The 11096-nt window shown below is 46.0% G+C and overlaps 1 protein-coding gene across 1 annotated transcript; it reads right to left on the bottom strand.

The window, feature by feature from the left end:
- Nucleotides 1-9723: 9723 nt before the first annotated feature.
- MELLADRAFT_96188 (uncharacterized protein) lies at nt 9724-11096 on the bottom strand (the record flags this gene model as incomplete). The annotated part of the gene is made up of 4 exons (XM_007418600.1): nt 9724-9930; nt 10001-10492; nt 10645-10989; nt 11052-11096. The coding sequence occupies 4 exons, from the start codon at nt 11094-11096 to the stop codon at nt 9724-9726; spliced, it is 1089 nt and encodes a 362-aa protein (XP_007418662.1).

Here is an 11096-nt window from a genome sequence, read left to right as displayed (position 1 = left end):
GAGTGGATTGAGCCGATGTAGACTGAGTGCCTTGGCTGATACGGTGAGAGGAGTGAGGGGCGAATGGACTTTGTTGATGGGGGAAGTTGAAGGAGTAGGAGGAAGCCCTCGGAGTGTCAAAAGATTTGGGCCGTTCAAGCTTGCTGCCAATTTGCTGACAGACTTGATCGAACCCGCTTTCTGTAGGCGGGTATCAGGAGTTGGAGGGGGGGTGAGACTATTACCATCCAAAGATGGGAAAGATAATGCACTCATCGCATTCCGTGCATTCTTCGACTTTAAACTTGCAAAATAAGATTCTGCTTGGGCTGCGCGTTCAGATCTTGATGGTGAACTAATAAGAGCACGATCGGGGTTATTCTCATCAACGGGAGTGCCCTTGATGCTGGAAAGGCTTGATGAAGGTTTAGATGCGAATGTTTTTTTAGTTTGAAAACGCAAAGGTACAAGACTGGCTCGGATATCGCTGTTGACAGCCTTTGAGAATGAAGGTGGGTCTGGCGAGGATGATGAGTTAGCACCACAACGATCAGGATTATTTGGCTGGCGAGGAAGTGATGAAGGTGGTGGAAGAGCATCTGCGCCATGTTGAGTAAGTGAATAAGCTGGAGGTGGTTCTGCCTTCAGTTTGGACAAAATTGAAGGTCGACGCCTTGTAACATGGAAGGAAGTGAGCGGTGGGCTGGTCGAGGTTGAGGGGTTTTGATCGGCGTGAAAGACGCGGGGCGAGAGAGTAGAGGACAGGAGTAGTGGTGCCACCAGACTTTCATCGTCCACAGAAATCGCCAAGGACGAAGAGCTTTGTGACTGCGTCATTTCCGAGAGTGTGGAAGAGCACGATGATGTCGAGGTTGAGACAGGGATTTTTGCACCACCTCCTCGGAACGGTGGTATCGGAGCTAATTGATATGTTTTCCTCATCTTGTGATTTGAGGCTGAAGGAATTATTCTGAAGCTTGAAAAACTGGTTTGCTGGTTCGAGCCTCTGTGATGAAGATGTGCTAGTTAATCTGATTGTTACTATTGAGGGATGTATGAGTAGCGGCGATAATCAATTATTAGAGTAGGATATCGGAAGGCAGATACGCGTCGAAAATTGTTCGGAAGAGTGATTAATGGAGTTTGAGAATGAAGAATTGGTTGATAAAGAGAACAAAGCAGATGCTACCGTAAGTCCCACGACAGACACTTTGGGAGGGCTAAGAGGTGATATTCAAGGAATCAAGAGATGACCGATGATATAAAAGCTTCAAGGCAAGAAGGAGAAATTGAGAGTCAAAAGTTAATAAAGACCGCTAAAGAGATTGAGTCCTATGATAGGCTGAACGGTAAGTGTGGTCAGATAAGAGGTTTTATCGGTTGGCTCAAGGTTTAACTAAGCGTCAGAAGTCGCGAAGGATACAAGGCACGCTGCTGATGGTAAGACAAAGCGTAATAGTCGATTGCTGATCAGATAACCTTTGAGGAGGTGATAGCAGACTTTATATCCCGAGATCAAAAAGCTAAGGTCGATTGTGCTTGAGTCACCGGGACAGGCTGATGTAGAATGGAATTCCAGACCGTTAATGCGCAGCCCTGAAATGGGCCGCTAACGATCGTAGCAGGACTGCTATCGATCTGATATGTTTTGACTGCTTGTTTATAATTTGTCAATAGATTTGATGACCTGCACATGATTTTGTCAGGGCTTGACTGATGAGGTTCAAGTCGCGCAGATCACATTGCACCAATGATAGTCATTGAGTAATTCACTGGGGAGGAAGAAGTGGAAGATACAAGTCTAGGCCCGACCAGAAAAGTTGACACTGTCGATACTCGAGTTGGACTGAGTAAGGCCAAAGAACCAGGGTCGAAGATTTGAACACAAAGGGACCGCGTACATACCTGGGTTGAAGGTGCAAGTACAAAATGTTGGTCACCAGTGTTAATGATAGAATGAAGTTTTCTCCCTTAGAACTGCTTACCCCGAGCCTGGTGAGGTCGAGTGAAGGCGGATCCAACTTCAGAGCAGCTATAGAAGTTGACCAAGGAGTCGGCGAAGACTCAAGAAGCACCTGCTTTGATTGCCAATGAACCTTGCCGTGGCATGTCACATCGTCCGATGTCAAAGTCACTTGGACCTCAATCTGGATGGAAGGCATGGATGATTGACAAATTTAAAATGTTGCACTCTGTGTAAAAGCAACACGACCTCACACGATCTTTGGATAGTCGCAAAGCTGACACCGCGGGAATAAATAGGTCCGAGACCCGATTGAAGAAAGTCGCGGTGACGGGGTTCACAACTTTCTTCAATCACGGATCTTGTTCGCATTACGTTCGCATTACGTTCGCTAACCTCCCTCTTCCTCTTCGAATTTTAGCAAGTTTTCCCGTTTTGTTTGAAACACTTCATCCTGATCCCTGTATTCGTCTTTGGACTGAATATCAAGGAGCCTCAAGGAGCTCAATTGTGATGATGAAACTTTTGTTGACTCCGAGTCTACATAACCAAAATTGATTTTGTCTTTGGTTATTTTCCGTTCATCTAATGTCTATGATCCACTACAATAGAGTCAACAATGATAAGATTAAAAGTATTTCAATTTTAGTTGAAGATGCGACTGAGGTGTGATAGAGATCCACACAAAACTCGATGTTGGAATTGAGGTATTGAAGATGTTGACGTTGAGATTGTGTGTAGGAGAGTCGGGTGAGTGAGGAATGGAAGTGGCATGAGGTGAGGTGAGTCGAGTTCATGATTCATATCAGGGATGCAAGTGTTTTTTTTTTTTTTTTGCATTGCTTTAAGTGCTTTTGGAGCCGCTAGGCTATCAAGCACTATGTAATATGTCCAGCACCGGTAAAACCCCTCTGGCTGTGTCAGGGGAAAGGTAGCTGTTGGCTGTTTCATCTAGTATACATGTGCATTTTTGTGTTTTAAGAGGGGGGCGGTGAAGTAGGGGGAAGAAAGGAACCTTAAGATTCATTCAGGTGGTTGTGGTCTATCATTTGGACGTGGTTCGTCTGTGGCCTTGGCCCAGATCCATCTGTTTGCAAACCTCCAAGTGGAGTTGCAGTATTTGGCGACGGCTTTAAAGCTGCTGGGGTTGGACAGGATTCTTTTGTCCATCTTTGTGTTGTGCTCGTGAATAGCGTGTTCGAGTGTGTTTCGTTGTTGTTCGTAATTCTGGCAGATAAGAAGAAAATGATCAACAGTTTCAAGCCCACATTGACATTCACAGACTGGGTCAATTGGTTGCTTAAAGCGGTTGAGATAGGTGTTGAGAGGGGCATGTCCTGAGCGCAGTTGAGTGATGGTGGCGATTTCGTGCTTGAGGAGTGTGGAAAGTCCGTCAATGTGTTTCTTGGGTTGAGGCTTGTGCCCTAGTCTCTTGATTTCGGGCTCGGTGAATGAGTTCGCTTGTTCTGTTTGCCATTCCTTTATGGCCGCCAAGAAGCCTGCTGTGTTTGGAGTGTTAGTAAATGTGCTCGGTAAGGATCTTTTCGCTAGTGTATTAGCGATCTTATCTGCTTCTTCATTTCCTGGTATGCCGTTGTGGCCGGGACACCAACGTATCGTGATGCGCATGGTTGGGAAAGCTTGGTGTAAGCACTGAAGTAACTTGAAGGTCGCGTGGCGATTGTCAAGTGATGAAATGGAGGAGGAGTTGGATGTGAGGTCTTTGACGACCCCTTGGTTGTCGAGTATAATCGTGGTTTGGTTTGTGGTTGGTGTCGCTCTTTCGAGGGTGATCTTCAGTCCCAGCTGTACACCTCTGTACTCGGCCTGATAGATGCCGTGTGATCGTGCCGGCCCTAGGTGTTCGGCTTTTGCAGCTCTCGTGTTTGCGCACCATGCCGCGGCTGCCGTCGTTTTGGATGGGATGCGTGATCCATCACTGAAGATGAGTAGGTGTTGGGCGGACGGTTTGAGTCTCATAGCGTTGCTTTTGGCAACTTTCTCGTCTTCCTGGAGGACCGTTGAATAGTTCTGAGGTTTGATGAGGGTGGACGCTGTACCACGAATTCCTCAAAGGTTTTGTGGAGTGGTTGTTGGAAAAATAGATGAAATGGGTTTTTGTGGCATTTCGGATTCGAGATCTGTGCCTGTTGAATGAGCTTGAAAAAAGGGTAAAAATTAGTTGGTGGGGCATACTTCAAGTTATGCAAAGGCTATCGATGATACCCCAAGGCGAAACATTCAGTGTGGTCTTAGACAAGCTAGGCTCCAGATTTCCTGCTGAATTATGATTTATGTGCCACACTAGGGGGTTGAACCCAGGCACAAGGGATGCAAGTGTGAGTATGAGTATACTCAACTCATACTCACTTTGAGCGGGTTTTGCCCCCGAGCGAGAGTATGTAGTACTCTCGATGGGCCCCGACTGAGTAGTACTCGGCATTGGAATACTCACCTGTATATGTAATGTGGCTACACATAACTCATATGCGCCCTGTCTCCATGCCCTTTACTCACTAGCCCACTTTCAGCGCGCACAATGTTTGGATGAGTATACTCACTCATATACTCATCCAAACCGACCCATATCAACTTCGATCATATGCGTCGTACGGTCTATTTGGCTTACAATATCATTATCAACTCATTCACCTCATCAACACCTATTTGTACAATATCGACTCAATCACCTTGACTTACTTACAATCTCGAAATTACCTCATCAACTCTCGATCTGGCTTCTCGTCCACGCCTTACTCCGTTGGCCTACCATTTCACTTCCCTTCTAGACTCCTCAACACCCTCAATCAAGATCTCAGCTTGGAATTTGAACAACTAATTAGCAAAGGTGGCTTAGATGTGGCTACCAGCGCTGGGGTGGGTCAACTCCGAGATGAAGGATCTCGGAGGCCTGGAATGGGAACTTGACATCCGGTGAGCAACCATTCTATATAGTATACTCCCTGATTTTCACTCTCCTCCTCAAGTCATTGTATTTTCTGACTTTTGTTGATTACTCTTTCCGTTTCCAATTTTTCCAACCTTTTGAATCACAATCAGACAGGTTCTTTATCTCAAAGACATCATGCCTAAATATCCACCCTCTCCCCAAGTAACACCTTTGACTTCACCTTACGCCCGTCGCGGTCTCCCAGCTGCTCCATCACGCAGTGCTACCTCCACTGCTTGTGTTACCTCTTTGACTCGCGTCAACTCGACATCGACAGCTTGTGGGTTCTTACCTCCCTGCCCCTTACCCTTAACCCAATCTTGACCTGCTGGTAGCAGCTTGGCCATGAACTCAGGAGGTAACCGTGGTGATTCACCCCCTCACGATCAACTGCACTATGGTGACAATTCAAAGCCAAGTACACATTGATCAGATGTGTACTTCTATTATGATGTAAGTACCCTTGGCCCCTCTTAAGTTTGTTTTGGTATCATATCCTAACATATTGCTATTTCAATTTTTGCTTTTAAATGATCATAGGTAGCGCAGCCTGAGCCAAGCAAAGGTGATCAATGCTTTCTCTACGCCTGTCTCCACTGTCCGTAAGTAGCTTCAAAATTTGATTTTTATCCTATCAGCACAACATGCACATGTCTGATTAGTATCGATTGGTGTAGAGCTGCACTTTCCATATCCGGCCGCCCAAACTCGAACTTGCATAAGCACCGCCGAAGATGCCCCGGTTTAGCACTTGCGTGGGCAAATCACGAGCCTGGAAGCATCGCTCCTGACGAGGATCCTGTGGCCGCTGCCAAACGCAAGCAAGCACTGCGTACACTCCTCATTGGCGCAGTGGTCTCGAACAACTTACCTTTCTCAATTTTCAAGGGAGATTTGATGCAGAAGGCTCTTAGAGCCATTAACCCCTCGTTTCATTGGCCAGGTCAAATGACTGTGAAGGCCGATTCGGATTTTCTGTACCAGGACTTGGAAAAGAAACTACTTGCTGAAATCGCAGAGGTACCTGGGTCGATTTCAACAGCCACCGACTGCTGGACAAGCGCGGATTTCTCACACACTTACATGGCAATCAATGGGTTCTTTTTCAACACTGAGGGTCGGTTCTGTTGACGTCTACTTGCTTTCAAGGTCAGTCGCCTTCCACTCTAATTTGTCCTTTTGATGGCAGCTGATTCTTTCTCTATCTCTCTTTCTCTTTCTCAGAAACTGGAAGGCAAACATACAGGTGAGAATCTTGCCAAGGTCTATTGGAAGGCTCTCAAACATGTCTAAGCTCTTCGCAAACACTACTCAATCACCGGCAACAACGCTTCTTCCAACCAATCCATGGCTCGCCAATTGAGTGATCAGTACGCTACAATTGGGATCAAATGGCCTGCGGCTTCGCGCTGGCACGGCTGTATGTGCCACGTAATCAATTTGATTGCGCGGGATTTTCTTGAGGGTATTGGTGAATTGACTGAAGCGGACATTGCCGCATACGAAGAGTCTGGCATGGCCCAATTGCAAGACTCTTTCGAACCTGACGAACTTCCTTCGATGGACAACACTCCTCCGACCCTTTCTGCACCAGCGTCTTCGGCCCCTACCTCTGATCCTGACCCCGAACAAGGCTGGCTCGTTACGCTACGCAAAGCTTTTTCCCAGCTTTGCGATAACGTAACAATCTTTAAAGTCACCTCAAATTGGTAACTTTAGTGCCCGCTCCTGAAAACCAAAAATGGCTAGAAGCGGAGCGGGCTGCTGAATTTTGGGTTCAGCAGTGATTCGAAGCGCAACTTGACTGGGGCAAAAAAGCGGAGCAGCGCTGTGAAATAAACAACAAATTTGATTCCTGGCATACGCATAGATAAAGATGTTGGGAAAGTGAAAAAGGGGCATAACATATAAGATAACACGATAGTGAAAAAGGATTAGAAGACACTATAACCCATCAACATCTAAGGTCGAGACACCCTTGCCCCCCTTTGTTTTATTAATGTAATCAATCACTTTGTCCACCTTGCTAAACGATCGAGGCAAAGGCACCCCTTGCCTAGTCCACATCCGACTGCCAACTGACGTCTTGATACATCGCGGACGCATAGAGGCTTGGTTCGCCGAGCAAACTTGCCCAGCAACAGTAAACAATCGCTCTCCAGGGGCTGAGGAGGCAGTTATGCTGAGGTAGTCTTGAGCTAGACTTGACAAAACTGGGTACTTGACCCCATGTTCCTGTGTCATACAAATACCAAAGAAAGATATCACATTGATATCAGTGTTTTGCGCACGCGTAGTCAATGAAAAAAGAGAACAGACTGACCTTCCACCAATCTAAAGCACATTGTGGGTTCAAGAGGTCTTCTGGATTATCACAACTAAGAGGGTCCAACCCTTGTAAGTAACGATCTAATTCCCCAAGATCACTTGAGGTGTTGGCTTGTTTGTAAAGATCAAACACCTTGGGTAGTTTCTTCTTCACTGAAGTGGCCGATACTTCAATGATATCATCAGCATTGGTTGAGTCGGTTGGAGTTGTCTTGCGGGCAAATTCTGCTTGACGGTCGTGGTATTGAGCGCGTAGTAAGTTTTCGGCACGTTCTTTCAAACCGGAATCGTCTTCAAAAGTGAAATCAAAGAAACCTAGCCTGAAGCTTGGGTGAAAGATTGTCGCCAAAACCAGTGAGTCACATTCAATAGCCTCATTTAAATAGATTGTCGTTTGTTGAAGCATTTCATTGATCATTGGGTATAGTTGATCGTCATCCAAGAGCAAGGTGAGACGGTCATTAAGAGATGACCGAAGTTCAGAGTACTCGTGTAAGACCATACAGCCAGTTGGCCCATCGCCCTCCATCCTGCGGCATAGTGAACGCAACGGCTGTTACCATTATAAGCTTTGTGAAGTACAGTTAGGCTGAAAGGAAATGAATGACTTACTTTCAACTCTTGAATCACCTCTTGAAGAGATTCCCAATCACCGACTGAGAAGATAAGTTTGTGGAAATATCCTAGTTTTGCTCCATTCTTTCGTGGTCGACGCTTTTTGGAATGAACCTTAGCCAGATCCTCTTTCATCATCTCGTCAATGATCTTCAAGGTTCAAAAAAGAGATAGGATTAGAAAGACGGAAAAATATTGAATAAGAATCTGAAAACTGAATCTGAAAACTCACATCTCGGGCTGCGTACATACGTTCCCAGCGATCCAGCTCGATGTTCAACCGAATACCATACTCGGCTAGGAGAGCAAGAAGAGGTGGACCTTCTTTATCTTCCTTTCGCCTCTTGTTCATGGCAGCACGACGACGATTAAAGTCCTCCCTCCAGGCTGCTGATCGAGTGAGTTTCTTGTTGACTATGTTCAGCTAAAACAAGAATAGATGTGAGTTTAAAAATCATAAATGAGAAGATACAAAAGCTTAGTGAAATTGAATACTTACATTTCTAATCAATCGGGCCATTCGAGTCCTAGGTAGACCTTTCTTTGCACGTGTTGCAGTCACTTGAGGTGGGCTGGGATCTTCATCGTCTTCTTGGTCGCCTTCCCCACATTCCTGAAGGACCTCCTCAGGATCCTCCTTGTCCTCTGAATCAAGGAGGCGGTCCACATCAGGATCATCTCCATCTTTCTCATGATCTTCGAGGGTTGAACTCCTAGGATCTTCAACGTTGATCACAACAGTCTCGTCCTCTTCAGGTACACTTTCCATTGTGTCAATGTTAGGGAAATTCGCAAGAGTGGCGTGTCAGTGTCGTTTAGGTGGAATCCCAAGAGCGTCAAGTCCTGCATGGACAATGAGGCCAGTCTTGTGGCAGATACAGAATATATGCATCGTCTTTGAGTCCCAATGACATGTGGGGTCGTGTTCGATGCATTGTTGCTGAAGTTCCCTACCTAAGGTCAGGTTGTTGGAACCCAAATCGGTGGCCATTGCAACCATGTGCTAGAGAGAAAAAACACAATAAGTATGATAGAAGTGAAAAGATAAGAATGAAACTAGAAGTGAAAAGATAAGAATGAAACTTATCTTTGAGCATAAGTTATGCTTTTTGAGTACATTAGCAATTGGTGCGGCCAGCCATTCGCCTTTGTGATGCCAGGCGACGAGCTTGAGGGAAAGGTGGCGAACAACAAACTTCCAATCTTTATTGACGTATGAAACTAACGCTCCGATGAAGGCATGTCGATTGCGAGATACTGTCCATACATCTTGGATCAACGTGAACATACTTGTAAGTGACTGGTCAAAAGACAAAAGATTGGTCAGTACCAAAATAATAACTTGAGAGATATTTAAAGAGACGGAATAATAATTTTAGAAAGAAAGAAAGTAAAAAAAACATACTCTAAGTTCTTTGATGACATTTTCGCGCAGGCCCACATAGAGACGCTTGGCCTCTTCTGCTGACCATTTTCGTTTGTAGATTTGGATACCCGGTCGAAGATACAAGAGGATTGCGCGTAACATAGGGTGCTCGATGATGGTCCAAGGTAGACTGTTGGTTATTTGCCATAAACTGATCATTTGATTGACCACCAGGCCGTCAAACTCGGGAACAGGAAGGAGGAAGTTGTCCAAGGAGTGGGCGGGTTGATCGCGAATCTTAGAGGCCTTGATATCAGCTCGAGTTGGCGGGAGTTTTGCACCAGCACGGATTGCTTGGTCCCGACGAGGGCAGCCTTGGTTGTTTTTACCAGCCTGACTTGAACCATCACGGTGGCAGCGAAGATTTGACTTCGAGCTGCCACTAATACAGACCTCTTTGTGGCACCACTTGCACTTCAATGTCAAGGGTGGACCAGATGGATCCTACACAAAAAGTGTTAATTAGTAGTTTTCATTGATACAATGATGAAAATAAAAAAAACTTACGTCATTTGGTCGACGAAACGGTTTCCCAAAGTATATAACAGGTGGGTCATATTCATCAACTTCTTGACCATTCGCACCTTGAATTCGTTGACGAACACGTCGATTCTCTTCATCCAAGTCTTGATTGAGATCAGGTTCGACTCCAGCGTCAGCAGCTAAAGCCTTGAAATGATGCAAGAGATTCAGCACACAACATCAATTGGGGTGATTTGGAATAAGGAAACAAACTTACCAATTTGGCTTCAGCTTCATCCCTGCGCCGAGAAACTGCAGAGGTCTTCTTTGACACCTTAGATGTCCCTTGATTCGAACTACCTACACCAATTCGTCGTGGTGGAGGAATCACTCTTCGAGTTGGTCCGCTGACAATCTCAGGTGTGTCGGTCTCGGCATCTGAGTCAATCGCAGGCTCAGCAAAGGATTCGGATCGAGCACGCTTGCTCTTTCCTTTTCCTTTTCCCTTGTCAGTCAAGCTGTCGTTAGTAAGAGAAAAGGTAAAGGCTGAAGAAGCGAGGGATTGTCGGCTGTCAGATGGGGGACAGATCATGCCGGGTCCTAGACGTGCAGGAGTAGTGATGCGTCCTGAACGGCGTGGGCCATTATCGTCAGTCTCGTAGCCTGAATCAAATCGCAGAGTACTTTGAGTTGGTGCCATCTGGAATCGATTGGGATGATGATAAAGCAAAAACGTGAAGTTATAAGGGTAGGAGGGTTTAAAATGAAACTAAGAAGAAGGAATTGGAAATGTAATTGAGGATAAGGAGATATCAAGAAAATGAGAATGTAAGAATAGAAATTGGTTTCAGTTTCTTCTGGGGAAAAAAACAACAGAGCATTTGTCGAGCAAACGACTTATAATCATGAAATAGTACTTACCATCTTCATTTCCTCAATCGAAGGTGGAGTGTCTGTGCCCATTGAATTGTATGGGCATCCGGTTGTTGCTCCGGATGCTTGGTTGGCTTTGATTAGTCCAGATGAGGAACGTATTGAATCTTGATGGCTTCGTGGATTCCTTGGATCGAGGTGTTTGGTGGGTGGCGGCGTCAAGGGTGGAGGTGGAGGGTATGTGTTATCGAAGGATACGGAAGTGGGCTGAGGGCAAAACGTACCGCTGCTGTGGCTTCTGGCTTTGGTCAGAACGGGTAGCGGTACTTGTGACCCGTTACTGGCCAAATCGCCCGTAAGGTACCGTAACTCAGGCCCCGTTACCCCCCAAAACTCGCAAAGGGGACCGGTGCTCAGTTGCGCTGACGTAGAGCTAACCGCAGAAGCAGCGCAACTGAGCCAGAGTTGCCCCGAAACCGAGTTTGACCTTGACCAGGCAT

Source organism: Melampsora larici-populina (assembly GCF_000204055.1).
Source record: "Melampsora larici-populina 98AG31 unplaced genomic scaffold MELLAscaffold_97, whole genome shotgun sequence".
Taxonomy (NCBI): domain Eukaryota; kingdom Fungi; phylum Basidiomycota; class Pucciniomycetes; order Pucciniales; family Melampsoraceae; genus Melampsora; species Melampsora laricis-populina.
The sequence above is the reverse complement of the archived record's forward strand: the minus strand, read 5'-3'. Positions and strand labels throughout refer to the sequence as shown.